At 39.3% G+C, this 14968-nt stretch overlaps 1 protein-coding gene across 3 annotated transcripts; it reads right to left on the bottom strand.

Moving 5' to 3' along the window:
* Positions 1-2097: 2097 nt before the first annotated feature.
* hnf4b (hepatic nuclear factor 4, beta) lies at positions 2098-14968 on the bottom strand. 3 transcript variants are annotated; one of them, XM_084717430.1, is made up of 10 exons: positions 14863-14968; positions 12177-12348; positions 11004-11098; positions 7561-7667; positions 6059-6214; positions 5821-5908; positions 5511-5663; positions 3736-3993; positions 3202-3300; positions 2098-2314 (listed from the first exon to the last, which is right to left on the bottom strand). In XM_084717430.1, exons 1-10 carry the CDS (start codon positions 14966-14968, stop codon positions 2271-2273), a joined length of 1278 nt encoding a protein of 425 aa, XP_084573556.1. In that variant the 3' UTR covers positions 2098-2270. The 3 variants fall into 3 exon arrangements, with proteins under 3 accessions (XP_084573556.1, XP_084573540.1, XP_084573547.1); XM_084717414.1 differs by lacking the exon at positions 3202-3300 and having other exon boundaries at positions 3748-3993; positions 5812-5908; XM_084717421.1 differs by lacking the exon at positions 3202-3300 and having other exon boundaries at positions 3748-3993.

Genomic DNA, 14968 nt, shown 5'->3' with positions numbered 1-14968 from the left:
GCACACACTGTATATTATGTCAGTCAGTGAAATGTGAACTTTTCCCCTCTCATTAGATTGAACCACTTAGCCTTATGGGATTATATAATGTTATGTAATTTATTTCAACATCAGAGATTCATCCTCTGATTGGGCTCAGGTTTAATGTCACACTTGATACCGACTCAAATGGAAAGAGACGACATCACTGTTTAACTAACCTGATTTCCGTGATGCATGAGTATTTTTTAAGAAAGCATGAATGCTTAATCTTCAGTACAGTGGAATTTACAACTAATATGTTGTTTAGATTATACTGACTGTTGTAGATATGGTTGCCATTGGCCTCAGGGGAGAGTAAAGGATTGATTTCTTTTTCTATTTGTGTAGGAATTCGGTAATTAAGATATGAAAACAAACAGATTAATCAGAAAGAGGGAGGATTTCATTATGAAGAACACATTTTTGACATCAGGTTATAGTGAGTCATTGCACTGTGTTGTTGGGCGCCCTCATTCAAGGTATCAAGGTTGTACTATTAAGACACTTTCAGCAAAAGAGCCAAAGAGGACAGCTAATATTTACTTTTGATCGACGCCACTTTGTGTGCTTTAAATCAAAACGGTTGTGATATTTTTTATTTAAATCCTCACTATAGTGAACAGACCTTTAAAATATGACAATTTCTCCATTCAGATTTACATGACAAATCTTTGACCACAAAAACGTAAGTGATTTATTTTCAATGAAAAACATGCATCACAGGGACCAAATGTGTCTCTGAACAGGCTTTGTGCGCCCTCTGCTGACAGTTTTAGCACCTCCACTGCAGCCCTATGAATAAGTCAAACACACTGTAGATGGAATTTGTGAATTATTCTTAATGTTAACCTATTTATATAGGTCATTAGTTTCATTTCACACAGGTCACTGTGCTTTTGTGATGTGATAAATAGTAATTCACTGTCTCACATGTTCCTGTATACAGTTTTTCCTCATTTCCTTTGTCTCAATTCTTGAATGAGATTTTTTTCCAAATTCAAATCTCTGAGCAATTACTCTGTTTTCTGCAACAAATTTGAATTTCTCACATATTTTTTTTACATACATGTGTGCAAAAGAGTAAGTACAATTGTCTACAATTTGCAGAGCAACCACTTACAGATGGCTCGCTGATCAAAACTTGAGTTGATTCTCAGTGAAATTGTCAAACTTAACAACTTCTAAACATTATTTCATCATTTAAGCCATTACATGCAAAACGATCCTTTTAGTTGTCAAAGTCTATTAGATATACATGTATATTCCACAAATATTCATGACAATCTATGTGATGTCCACCATAGTAGCACTGACCTGCCAGGTGACAGTAATAAGCTAGGAACTACAATCAACCAATCACAGTCAAGTTTGGAGGCATGTATACTGAACTTGCCCACAGCACAATCATTACAATTTTTGAACATGGAAGAACACTATGAGTAGCTACCACTGGATGTTTTTTACTACAACACTGCAGTTTTTACTTTCAGTGTTGTTGTTATTTTTGTTTTTTAAGTTTTTTGGATGGATATCATTTTGTGGCAGATTTTCTGTTCATTCTATATGGCTTTACATGAAAGCTCATGGGTGAATTCTCTGTGTATAGTACATATGACACATTGATAGACAAATGCATTTAATGTATAAATACAGATGTGCATATTCTTCTTCTGTGTATAGTAAGCAGTATGAAACAGAGATTGGTGTATGAGACCCTTTCTGAGGTTGACTGCTATGGTGAAAAACAACAAAATATTTTTGACCAGTACGGCTCAGACGATAACTTTTCATTTTGGTGCCATTGGTCAATTCACTGAAACAATAACTAAGTTTTGCAGTATGGATTGAATGTTTTGGGCGAGTTACTACCATTTGTAGACATGCAGAGTTGTGATGTAGAAAATGAGCCAAAGCGATTGAGAATAACTGTAAAAGATATTTTAAATTTTATTTATGTCCCATCTCAGACAAATGAACACTGGATGGATGCATAATTAAACGCAGAATGATTATAGCATCGCTCTTGTGGGTCTGGGCTTTTTTCTCCAGTATAGTTGGTAACTTAACTTGTATATGTATATATATGTATGTATGTGTGTACTGTGTGTATGTAGGTTTGTGTGTATGTCTGTGTTCTGTCTGAAGCACACAACATTTCTGTCCTCCTTGTTGTTTCTTCTTGAGGAGTTCCTCAGTGTGGACAGGAGCCTGCTGTGGCCATATTGGCAGCATCGCCATGTCTATACACCTCAGTGCCAGTCTGTGGGGGCAGCAGGCAGGCCGCTTGAAAGAGCTGTGTGAGACAGACAAACATCAGCGGTGGCATTTAGCACATGAGGGTTCAGTGTCCATCAATAAATTTCAATCTCATGAAGACAAATTTCAGCGGAGACCAGGGTTGTGTAGTAACAGATTACATGTAATGGGATTACAAAAAATGAGTGATTACAATCAGCCAGGATTGCATTGTCAAGGATTACTTGATTATGCCTTTAAAATAGCTGATCTGTTTTTGATGATAATAAAGAACATTTTAATTCATTGTCTGCAACTGCTTATCCTTAAAGGGTTACAGTGGGCTTGAACCTGTCCCAGCTGACTTTGGGCGAGAGGCGGGGTACACCCTGGACAAGTCGCCAGTTCAATGCAGGGTTGACACATAGATGCAAACAATCACTCATGCTCACATTCACACCTACGGACAATTTAGAGTCACAAATTAACCTAATTAATGTCTGTTTTTGGAGGAAAGGAGGGAGGAAGCCAGAGTACCTGGAGCGAAACCACACAGACATGAGGACAACATGCAAACTCTGCACAGAAAGGCCTTGCCTCAGCCACAAACTCCCCAGCCTCCGAGCTGGCTCTGCGATTTGAAACTCAGAAGTATTCAGACTGGAATACAGAATTTTCCCAGTGCATGGATAGTTTATTTAGCTAATTAAAAAAATGCCATGCAGTTTGTGTTCAGTAACTGACTACATTTCACCATAATCTGACCCAATCCTGGGTGAGACCCACTACATACTGAGGTGAATATATTTGTTATTTTGATGGCAGAAAACAGTATAGGAATAAAAGTATCTATATCTACTAATTGAAAAGTCAGTACTATTACACAACCCTTTAAGGCCAGGCTCATGTTCTACTGTTGTGATAAGTTGATCTGTGTGTGCTCACATGTTGAAACATGAGAGATGACAGTGAAGTTCATAGGTGTGGCTTTTTGCTCATTTTGCTCCTCTTGAGTCAGGGTATCACCTGAAGGAAGAGGAGACACTGGAACAGACAACATAAATGTCTTAGTTATGCTACTAATACAAGCTCAACACTGTTCAAATATTAATATAGTCTATCATAAAATGGGCCAGTATGTAGGATTTAGTGATATCTAGTGGTGAGCTTGTAGATTGCAAACACCTTCGAAACAGAATTCAAAACACCCTCTCTATAGCCAGTATTTGGTTTGTCTATTCTGGGCTATTGTAGAAACATGGTGCCCTCTGTGGAAGAGGACACAAGGCCTCTGTAGACATAAATGGCTCATTCTAAGGAGGCAAAAACTCAACAATTCTTATTTTCAGGTGATTATACACTAATGGCAAAAACATATGTATAAATATTATTGTCCATTTCTGCCATAATCTGCCAATTAGCCCTCATTAATCACACACTGGACCTTTATGCAAATTCCTTGTGAGTAAATCCTGCAACGGTGTCTCCTACCCTGTCCTGCTTTGGCTCCTTCCCCCAGCAGCATCTCCTGCAGTAGACTGTCCATTCTGGCTTCGCCCAGCAGCCGTGCTAAGTGGAGCGTCTCCACCATCTGCCAGGCCACGCTCTGCAGTGGAGGCAGGATCAACAGAAGCTCCCCAAACCTTCCTCGCTGTGCACAGGTCGTTTCTTCTAGCAGCAGTTGAGCTTGGAAACGTAGATGTCGAACCACTTGAGGAACCTTCAAACCTGGACAGTCTTCGAGACAAAGGTAATAGGACATGAGAGAAGAGAGTACACTGTAAAGAAACAGCTATGCATGCACGTACAGTTTTAACATTAAAGCTACTACAAATGGGTTTTTAACTAGTTATGAAAGTCTCAATTTATTAATGATGCCTCTATGTGACCTCCACAAGTTAAAGAGACCATCCATAAGTTTGACTCTTATGTAGTTATTCCTAATGACTACCAGTGGGTCAGAGTGTCCTTGTAAACACAGGCTCACTGCATCTGATTTCATTTTCCATTTTCCCAGGAAAAGTTACAGTGAGTAGTATGTCAGCCAGTTAAAACAAAGCAGGAGAAGATTTTGATTTAGAAAATTTTATTTTTCACATTATATTTTATGGTTACTACAGTGGAAACACTACCTCTTTTGTCCACAGGAGTTTCCAAAATCAACACAATAAGAAAGATATCACTTTAACAATGAGTGAAGGGAGGGCAGGACTTTATCCACTTAGATAAAATCAGTAAGACAAGAATATGATTGTTGAATGGGAGACAAAGAGGTGAATGAAACAAGGAGAAAAGAGATAATGTTTAATTGTACCATATCATAATTTCATATGACAAAAAAGAGGTATACAGTAAGGCTGCAGATGCAGAAGTTCAGAGACGTATCTCTAATTGCACCACCACATTTGTTTAAGTAGAGTATCAGGGTAGCCAATTAAATTGAGATAATCCAGTGGCAGTATCTTATTGTAAAACATCCTTTCCTCCATAGAAGATGACAAGTGAAGGTGACAGTTAATGTAGTAATGAGAATAGATTTTCAAGCCAAGTATTTTCAAGCATTTTATTGAAGAGAAAAAATAAAGTATTAGGATCCAGCATGCTTTCTGGCAAACTGTAGGGAAACAGACATCTTCTTTTTAGTTTTCTGTCATAAAATGAGATTTAGATCTTTATTTACAATAAATATATTTGGAGAGTAATACAGACAATGCAGGAGTATCAGTCTTTGTTTTTCTCTTTTAGCCAATGTATATCAGATATCAGATATGCTATGCATCTGAATGATCTCATTCTCATTCTAAGGTAACAAAAAACAGCAATTCTTATTTGAAGTGAATATACCCTAATGGAAAACAAATATATTAATCTTCTGCCAGTGAATCTTTATAATTCTTACACATTGGACTTTTGAGGGATGATTGAAAACGTGTTTGAATAAAAGTTCTATAATCCCAAGTTACGGTGGCTATCTTTGCTGTGGGACAGAGAATCAGTTTGTCAATTCAGTCCTCGGGTTCTTTGGTCCTCCAGCCTGCCTCTGCTGCTATACTGCCTCAGGTAAATGGACCATTAAGCTCAGCAGGCAGACAGCTCTGCTGGCTGCCAAGGACTTCACCACATCCTGAAGCTAGACCACTCAGACTAAACTACAGACGTAAAAGGCCAAGAAAATAAACTGGTCCAAGAGAGAACATCAGAAAAAGTTGTTCTTTGCAGAACAGAAATTACAATTCACCCTGTCACAGACTGACCTGGGGCAAAGAAGACAATGGTTCTGAGGCAAGCAAACTCTTTCTCTGTGATGTCTAGCTCTCTGAGAGGTTTGACCAGCTCCTCCTGGATTCTGAATGCCAGTCTGGACACCTCGACCTCGCCACCTCTCAGGGGGATCACAAAGTCGTTACCTGCTCAAAAATCCATTTGTGTGTGAGATATTTTTGCATAAGAATTATTTGCATTCAGCATGCAATACTTAAAATAAATTGTTCCTCTTGGCATATAACAGAATAATAAAATAAAATAAAAAAGCACACAACCAGTGGGCAGTATTACCTGTCTTACCTAGAAGGATGAGACTGTAATAAGGTAAAGACCGTTTTGCTGCCCCCAAGATAAGATGCTCTGCAGAGTGGGTTCGTAACAGGGTTACCTGCACACAGATGTACACAAGCTTCATGTCACACGTAAATGGCTGATCAATCAAAGCGTCAACCTGAACTGATAAATAAATATGAAAGTATAAAGTCAGCTGCTGTTAGCTGTAAGAATAAGTTCTTTGGGTATTAAGTCCCCCTCATACCCTGTCATCGATCGGGAGGCTACAGAACTCTGGGATTTGTTTTGCCCATTCCACCAGCAGGAGGAGTTGCTGCTTCATGGACTCAAACACGACTCCCACGCAGGCTGTCTTCTTGGTGTTGATGTCATGACTCCTCGGTGAGACCGGAGCGGGGAGCTGAAAATGGCAGAGCATAATGTGAGTTCACAGTGGGCTCAGGTGACACTGCAATGTGGGAATGAACCCTAGAGAAGGTGTGTGAGCGTGTACGCACGGAGGAGGGGGATAAATGGGGGATGAAGACAGTGATGATGCTGTTAGGTGTATGAGTGCTTTGGCACTCTGTGAAGGTTAAATCAAGACAAAGCAGGTAGATGTGTTTTTTGTATGGAACGGAGGTAAACAATGCTGGATTGAGCCACATCATGACCGGCAGCATGTCCCAATCATCTAATTTAATTCTGTGCATTCCTTTAACATGCAAAAGCATATGTCTGGATGTTATTATGTATTTGAAGGTAACTGAGTACACAACCCCAGATCAAGGGGTGCATTTAAATGGAACATGATTAGATGGGGTCCCTCTGCAATTTTGTCATTTTAAGAAGAAACTGAATCCAATCTGATCTGGCTAGAACCTCCACAGATTTTAATGGCTGGCTGACTAAAATGTAACCTATAACCTCTCCATCTCTGGCCTCTGTCTACATCAGGGGTTCTCAAAGTCTTGATGACTGACCACCAATTTAGGGAGCCCCCATATGATTGAGGGCCACACAGGAAAAAAAGGTCTAAATGTAAAACATTAGAAATTCCTTGAGTACTGAGTACACCCGTTTGCACATAAGACTGTATCTGTACCCCAAGGTCCAACAAAATCAAGAGCTGATCAATTTTTCCTGAAACCTACTTTTCTCCTCAACCATAGAAGCTTTTTGCTGTGGTTACTCCATCTCACTGACTGAAACACTGCACAAGCATTGTCATGGTGTTTTAGTTTACCTGTTTCCTGTTTTATTTTGAAGTTCTTGAGTTTCCTCTTATATCTGCATCTTTACTTCCTGAATTTTTCTTTTCTATTTGATTAAAGATTAAAATTAGCTTCTTTGTGTATTTACTTTTGTGTCTTTCCCTCCTTAGTTGCCAGTTTGTCTTCATCTTTGTGTCAAGCTTTCACTCCAGTGTTATGCTGTGCTTTTTTTAAATGTATTCTTTGGATTTAATGGATGTTGGACCTTGCTTGTATTTTTAGATTTATTTGCCTTTTTTCCTTTGGACTGTTCATACCTAAGCTTGCTTGTCTAACATAATCTCTTTGACATGAATAATGCCTGCATTTTATGTCACATTCAGGAGCTGCACAAAATGTTTCTGCGGGCCACCACAGGCATGCAGGCTGCACTTTAAAAACCCCTGATCTACATGATTTCCAGAAATAGGGAAGGGATCCTTTGGCTGGCTTTACTGCCCCTGAACTCTGTCACAGATCTTTGTGTGTGAGATCTTAGGTAGCAGTGTGTTACCTGTTGCACACTGGCCTCTGCCCGCAGCAGCACACTGATGGACAGAGTGCCCACTGTTTGTCCTTTGGCTCTGTGACTGTTGATGCAGTCTCTCTCATTCTGCACAGCTGGAGATTAAAGAGAGGAAAGAACCATCAGAGAAGTTTCTTGGCTTCTCCAGACATCACCTCTGCTCTCCACCTTTTTTTCTTACTCACCTCAGCTGCAAACATCTCCTGAAAGAAAAGACCTACTCTTTGCCTCCACAAGGTTCCTCTATGTCTTCTGTGACATTGAAGTTGCTGTTCATGCCAACATTAGCAATGCCAAATGTTGCCTACTTTAATTGCAAACCTGGGAGAAATGAGAGAAAATTCCTTTTTTTCCCAGAAGTTTCCTGAAGTCCCTGTTTTAGGATGTGTATTAGTATGGTGTAAGTGAATGTCACAGTCTTTAAAGATGCAATATAGCCTCACTAGATGTCAGCAAACAGCTGTTTGCTATGTAAAGATATAGTAGACTAGTGGCATCATGAGCAGAGAATGAAGTCACACTTGCTCTGTTTTTATCAGAGCTTCTCTGTTTATCCAGGACAGCTGTACATGTGCACTTTTGGCCACACTGAGTCAAACCATGCTGCACTGAATTGTATTTTGATTACCAGTTGTAATGCACTGAGCTGTCCTGGGTTGTGCCTGAGATGGGCCATCTCTAGAGGGGGGTCAAAGTCTGCCCGACCTGCCTCCAAGAGGACTGCTGTGACACTGCAAGACAGAACTCATGTGTAGGAGATCAGAGAGAGGCGGTTTTAAAGTTTCGGTGTGTTCAGCTCTCAGCTCATTTGTAGCTTCTAACTGAATCTCTGTGATTTGAAGTTTCAGTTATCTGCCTTATTTTGCTGTTTTATATGTGCTTACAGTTGTATAGGACTCGTGTTATGTAACTTCAGATAAAAACTCAATATTTCCTGATTTTGCTGCTTTATGATCAAATATTTGAAATATCAAAATAAAAGGGGACTTCTATTGTGAGGAATTTATAGGAAATGAAATGTATATCATGGCACCATGGTTCAAGTCAAGCATGTATCAGTTAAGACACGCCTTCAAGCAAGTAGCCCTGTTTTAATGGAGATGTAAGTCCCTGGGACTGATGTAAAAGCAGAAATACATCATCCAGGCACGCCTCTCAATTCAACCCCCTTCAGGCCTTTGCCTTGTCGGGACCCATGTTCTGAGTGAACTGACTGACTGTCTAGTGAAAATGCCAAGTTACTGACAAATCCTGTCAGAAATATTTTGTATTTGTGTAAGGGAAGGGAAGGGAAGGTCCTGAGGCATTTGATATTAGAAAATATATTTGTACTTTTGAATACTTAAGTATTTTTGAAAGCAAGTACTCTAATACTCTTACTCAAGTAAAATTTTGATTGAGCAACTTTCACTTGTAGTTGAGTTATATTTGACCAGGAGTATCTATACTTTGACTCAAGTGCTGGTGTTGAGTACTTTGTCCACCACTGGAAACAGCCAGTGTAGTAACAGAATCTTGATCTATATTTAATCAGCGCTGCCTGGTTTGACAGTTTGATCTGACTTTTGGGAGCCTCTGCTGAAAATAGCAGCTGCCTGGTTACAATATTTTTTTTATATTACAGCTATACATTGCAGTAAAATATGTTTCTGAAACATTTTAAACTTGATCCATATTTGATCTGCACTGCCAAGTTTGACAGTTTGAATTTTGTGAGCAGTGTGTGTTCAGATGTCACTTTCTTTGTCTTTTCCAAACTTACAGAGTAAACAAAGCACACATTTGTTTTGGTCTGAGATGCTGACGGTCTATTGCAACCTCTATGAGCAGTGAACGTCACTTACAGCACCTTCAATGTGAAATAACGATTTGATGTGATGTGATATGATTGGGCTTTGATTAAACAGTAAAAAATAGAGACCAGAAATCTTATTCATGATAATAAATCTGTAACATTATTTCTCCCTGTCATCTCCTCCATCTCTTCATTGATCTCCTCTTTTCTTCTTATCTACTCAAAGTTTTCCCTGATAAGAAAATTGTGATAACAAATATAGAGAAAACCTTTTCTGATACACACTTTTAAGTATGTGGCATACTGAAACAAAGTTGCAAAAGATAATCTTTTAATCCTGCTGTGAAGACGTATTCTGATTTGATATATGTCGCTTTGATATTCCGATGTTGACAACAGCTTCTTATATTTGCCACTGACAATAAAAAAGGGGGCGTGGATGGCCGAAAGCTTAAAGGTGTGGATTATGTTTAAATGGAGGACGACTCCTCTGTGAGAGTCATTAGAAAGAGAGCAATCTGGAGGCCTCAGACTGATTCCAGTATGGCTCTACAAAGTCAGACAACAGGACCAAGTGTCAGAGTAATCAGTCATCAGAGCTGTCCCCTCAGCAACCAATCAGGAGCGTATTAATCAAGCTAGAGGAGGAGAAGGAGCGGGAGGCTCCCTCTGTGCTTCACTGACTGGTCCTGCATGACAATGTCCCAAATGAATCTTCTGTGGAACATCAGTTAAAGCTGGACTTGGAGTAAACAGTAACAGGAAGCGTGCTCAGAGGAAACGTAATGCTTTACTTATGTGTTTCTGCCACAGCTGTGCTTCTGGCCTAATTTGAAAGTGATGTTGTAGCATTTTATGCAAACCAGGCAAATTAGTGAAGTAAACATTTAAATTAGTGGCCCTGGCCTTCACTTCAGGGGGTTGTGAGCAACATCTTTCCAGAAAACTGCAGAACAAATATTTGCCTATGCTCAGCCATGTTAATTATTCATGTGTGGAGACTATTCACGGCTCCTCCGATCCCATCTCTTTCTCGCTGCTTATCTGTTGGAGCCAATCGAGGAAAAGAGGCCGAAGGTATACAGACAGCATGTAAAGACATACATGGAAATGAAAGTATCACACACTGTAGCTCAAGAAGGAAAATATCTTTTCCTTGATCAAACCTCCTCTGATCTTTTTGTTTTTTCTCTAGAAGTAAGACATGATGTATTGGTGAACAGTGAAATTTAAAGTTTTGAATGTACAGTATATCTAAACAATTGATGCATGATTCTTGCACATTACAATATTAAAGGACCAGTGCAGAGGAATAAGTGGCATCTGGTGAGCTTGCATCACCCACCCCTTTCAAGCATCTAGAACCTATGGTGGCCCCGAAGCTTTTGAAAAACGCAAAAGAAACCTTCTAGAGTCAGTGTTTGGTTTGTCTGTTCTGGAATACTATAGAAATACGCCAGTCTCCATGGAAGAGATAGATGACTCATTCTAAAGTTTCTTAGTTTCAGATGATTATACTCTAAAGAAAACAAACAAACAATTCTACCATATTCTGCAAACAAATTTCTGTGAATCTCGCACACTGGACCTTTTAAAACCATAAAGCTGCTTAACAAGATATAAAGTTTCCTCTGACCTTCCTTTCTCATTCCAGCCTTGAAGCACTTTTGTAGTCGGCAGTAACGACACTGATTCCTTTTGTCTTTGTCCACAATACATTGCCTGTTGAACCTGAAAAAAAAAGTGAAGTAAATTAACCATAAACACAGATTTGCATACATACATACATACATGCATGATTCTTAATACAGCTGTGAGACTGTATTTTAAAATTTGTTGTTGAGTGATCAGTTGCAAATGAGACAGCATCATCTACAGACCTTGCTGATCTGAAGTTACCAATTTAATTAATTTTTTTATCAAAATAGCTTATTTTCAAAAATTTGAATACCAAATTTGAATGCATTGAGATACCAATGGGAAAACTGAGACGTGTTCAGGAATCTTCACTAAGCTAACCCATTAAAGTACATTGTGTTTCAATTGTTTGCAAAAAGTTTATACCTTTATGCATCGATTTGTACAAAAATAATTTTGCACGATCACGACTTGGGTCATGACTTATTTAATGCATGAATTTTGGTAATGATTGATTATAGTTGATCAGCCATCTGGTTTTCTGATTTAAAAATGTCTTGAACAACAACCTGAACAAGCTTTTTGTGGGGTGAGTTTCTACCCACTGGTACTGGGTAAAATTAACCCAATACTTCATCAATGCTACATTGGCCACACACTGGGTAAATTTAGAAGATGTGTTGAATATTCTGAGGATGAGGGATGGATCATATTCTGTTCTTGAACATTACATGTTGAGGCCTGACAACTCACTATGCACACTGGCACACTTTTTGAGACAAGTTAAGACATGACAGACTCTCTTGTCTGTAAAGTATGGCTTGACCAGCTGCTCACACAGAATAGCAACACCATATCATTATATCTCAACCTTATATCATTGCATTCATGTTATTCCATGCCTGAACTGGTCCCAGCTATCGCTAGGTGAAGTCTCTTCTATAACAGCCTGCACGTCACCTTACTCACTTTACAATGGGTGACAACTTTAACACCTCAGAATAACCTCTCACTTCAACTTGAATGAAGAAATTTATGTCATTGTTATTGGTCCTGGTGATATAACCCCATATGTCACAAAAGGTTTAATGTAATATGTTGGTGAATATTAAGATATAATAGGAATGCAGTCTTTGAATACTGATCTGTGTATCGAGGAGGATCTACTCACCTACAGTTGTAAGTGTGGTGGTTGCGAATGCTCCTCCTGAAGAAGCCCTTGCAGCCGTCACAGCTGGATGCACCATAATGTTTACCTGTGGCTCTGTCTGCACATATGGAGCACTGAGGCCTACCTCCATCAGGCTGTGATAGTGATGAAGCGGGTACTGACACTGGCAAGTCTGTCAATTAAAAAGTCATTTTAAAAAACAACAACAAATGTCTGATAAAATATAGTATACATTGAAAATGCCTGAGGAAAACTTTGAATGGGAGACAAGTGATGGACATTTTCATCGCAGGGGAGTGGGATTCTGTATGACACAGACCCCTTTTATTTGGTTGCTAATGAATAAGTAAATATCTCTGAGTCTAATCTAATAAGCCCCACAAGCATCAGAGACAGATCACGTAGCTGAGAGAGTTTCGGCTTTTTGAAGAGCAGACAGGCACCTTGACAGAGACAATCATTCATGATCCTTTTCATCAACGACAGCACATAATGAATCTTATTCCACCTCTGTGAGCAGAAATAACCTTGTACATGGACAGAACTTTGCAGCAGCAAGGTGTTGATTGTGAACTTATAGGCCCTCAGGAATCACCTGGACACTCTTTCATAGGTCTGGCAGGAACAGTGCTGATGATAATAAAAGCAGGGTTATAGGTGGAGATATCACTGCTCTAGTTGACTGCCAGTGCCATAGGCCTCGGAGGAGCACTGCTAGTTATTACTCAAGAGGAAGAGGAAACTCCCCATTTAATTAAAGCAGTTAGAGGTCAGTGGCGAGCCAAAGTCCACTACTCTCCTCTGGCTAATTTTACATTGGGTGCTCTGTTTAAATCCAGTCTCCTTCCATGTTGCTCTAAATTGCATCCTGCCAGTGTTTGATTGCTGCAGGACTGTGTCTCTTAAAAGGACTGACAAATGCACGTTCGCAGTGCCGTCAGTGTGTTCCTGCACTGATGCTCGCACTGTACAGACCGCAGGCTATAATGTATGTAAATTGCATATTTAGTTTAGGGAGATGAAGCGGCTAGGGATTACAATTTAACAAGGAAAATGCTTTCTGTGGTCAAAGATCAGTTAGATTGAATTAAGAGATTAGAATACATTTGCCTCGCAGTTATCTGGATTTGAAGAGCGGCCTGTTGGTAAAGCTTCTTCATTTAAAGTGGCAAGGAAAGGGCCTGATTCAACTCAGCAGAGCTCTAATTATAATGATGACAGAGGATAAGATTATGGAGGAAATTAGATCAGAATGTAAACTAATGTAGAATTATCGAAGGACAGAAAATTAATCTGCAAATATTTTGATCATTGATTTATGGTTTAAAGGCATGCCATATAGGATTTTCTTTAAAAAAAATCTGTAGGCTCATATAAAAATAATTCCTGTCAATCATCACTTATCACCCGCTAAATATGTGGTGGTTGTATCTTCACAGACCCTACATCTGCCTGTATTTTCTTATGTCTCATATTTTGCTGTATTCAGGAAGTTTCTGAGCCTTTAAGAAGTAGTGTAGTGCAAAGTCAGGACTCTCTAAAAACCAACACATAAGTCACATGACATTACATACATGGTTAGAATTGTAAAACAGTTGGAGTTTGGGTTCAGGCACAAAACTACTTGAGTAGGTTTAGCCAACAAAACCACTTGAATAGGTTTAGGAAAAGATTGTGGTTTGGGTCCAAATAAGTATGTAACTACGTCAAGTAATGGGGAAGTGACAGGACTCAAACCTCTCTCTCCTCCTGGTTAACGCTGCCAAACAATAAATATAATTATGGGTTGTAATAAGGAACTTGCATGGACAACCTAGAAGCTTGTTTTGATGCTGAGAACTGGCTGATAAAAGCATAGCAACCAATTGTTATATTGTCTCTGTCTCTCCCCTCTGCTCTGTGTCTGTGAGAGCTGCACTTGAAAATACACATACACGCACACACACACACACACACACACACACACACACACACACACACACACACACACACACACACACACACACACACACACACAGGCAGAGCAGACTGACGACACAGTGACAGGATGAAGGTTCACTTTGGTTGCAATGGCACAAAATCCAGCATTGTGCAGAGGTGTGGGTGTGTTTATTTATCGAACGTAACCAATTAGAAATAATCAGAAAATAACATTTAATTACTCAGATTCACAGTTTTCTTCTTGCTAATGCCGCTCCCTCACTTCATTCACTCTCTGCCTCTACCTCTCTTGCTTGCTGAACCGAAGAGGAAGGGCCAACTTTGAATATGTGCGTTTACAATCAATCCTGCATATTCTACCTTTAAATAATTTTTAAAGCATGAATGCCAAAATGACCTGTTTCAGCTTCTCATTTGTAGTGACTTGCTTTGCTTGATTTGCTGTTTTATATCATTGCAAAGTATTCTTTGGTTTTGAATAATTGAATGCAAGTACTTTAAAGACCTTGGATCCCATGAGATTGTGAGGTTGACATTGTTTTAGAGTCAAACAATTCGTTGAGAAAATAATCATTAACAGATAATACAAACATTCATTAGCTGCAACCCTAAATTGATTGCCAACATGGTTTTCTTTGAAAATAATCATTGCTACAACTTCAGCATTTTGTGGAGAGACACCTGATGACGCTCAGGAGGCCTCTGCCTGACAACCAGATTGATTAAGACGAAATTATCATCATACCTGCTGTATTTGTTTGCCGTGGTGTCACCAACATGTTGTTTACATGTTCCGTGTCTGTGCTGTCATGAGTGTTCTCCTGTTTGAGGATAGTCCCAGTAAGCTTCAT

Source organism: Lutjanus erythropterus, chromosome 1 (genome assembly GCF_056507025.1).
Source record: "Lutjanus erythropterus isolate fLutEry1 chromosome 1, fLutEry1.hap2, whole genome shotgun sequence".
Classification (NCBI taxonomy): Eukaryota; Metazoa; Chordata; class Actinopteri; order Lutjaniformes; family Lutjanidae; genus Lutjanus; species Lutjanus erythropterus.
The sequence above is the reverse complement of the archived record's forward strand: the minus strand, read 5'-3'. Positions and strand labels throughout refer to the sequence as shown.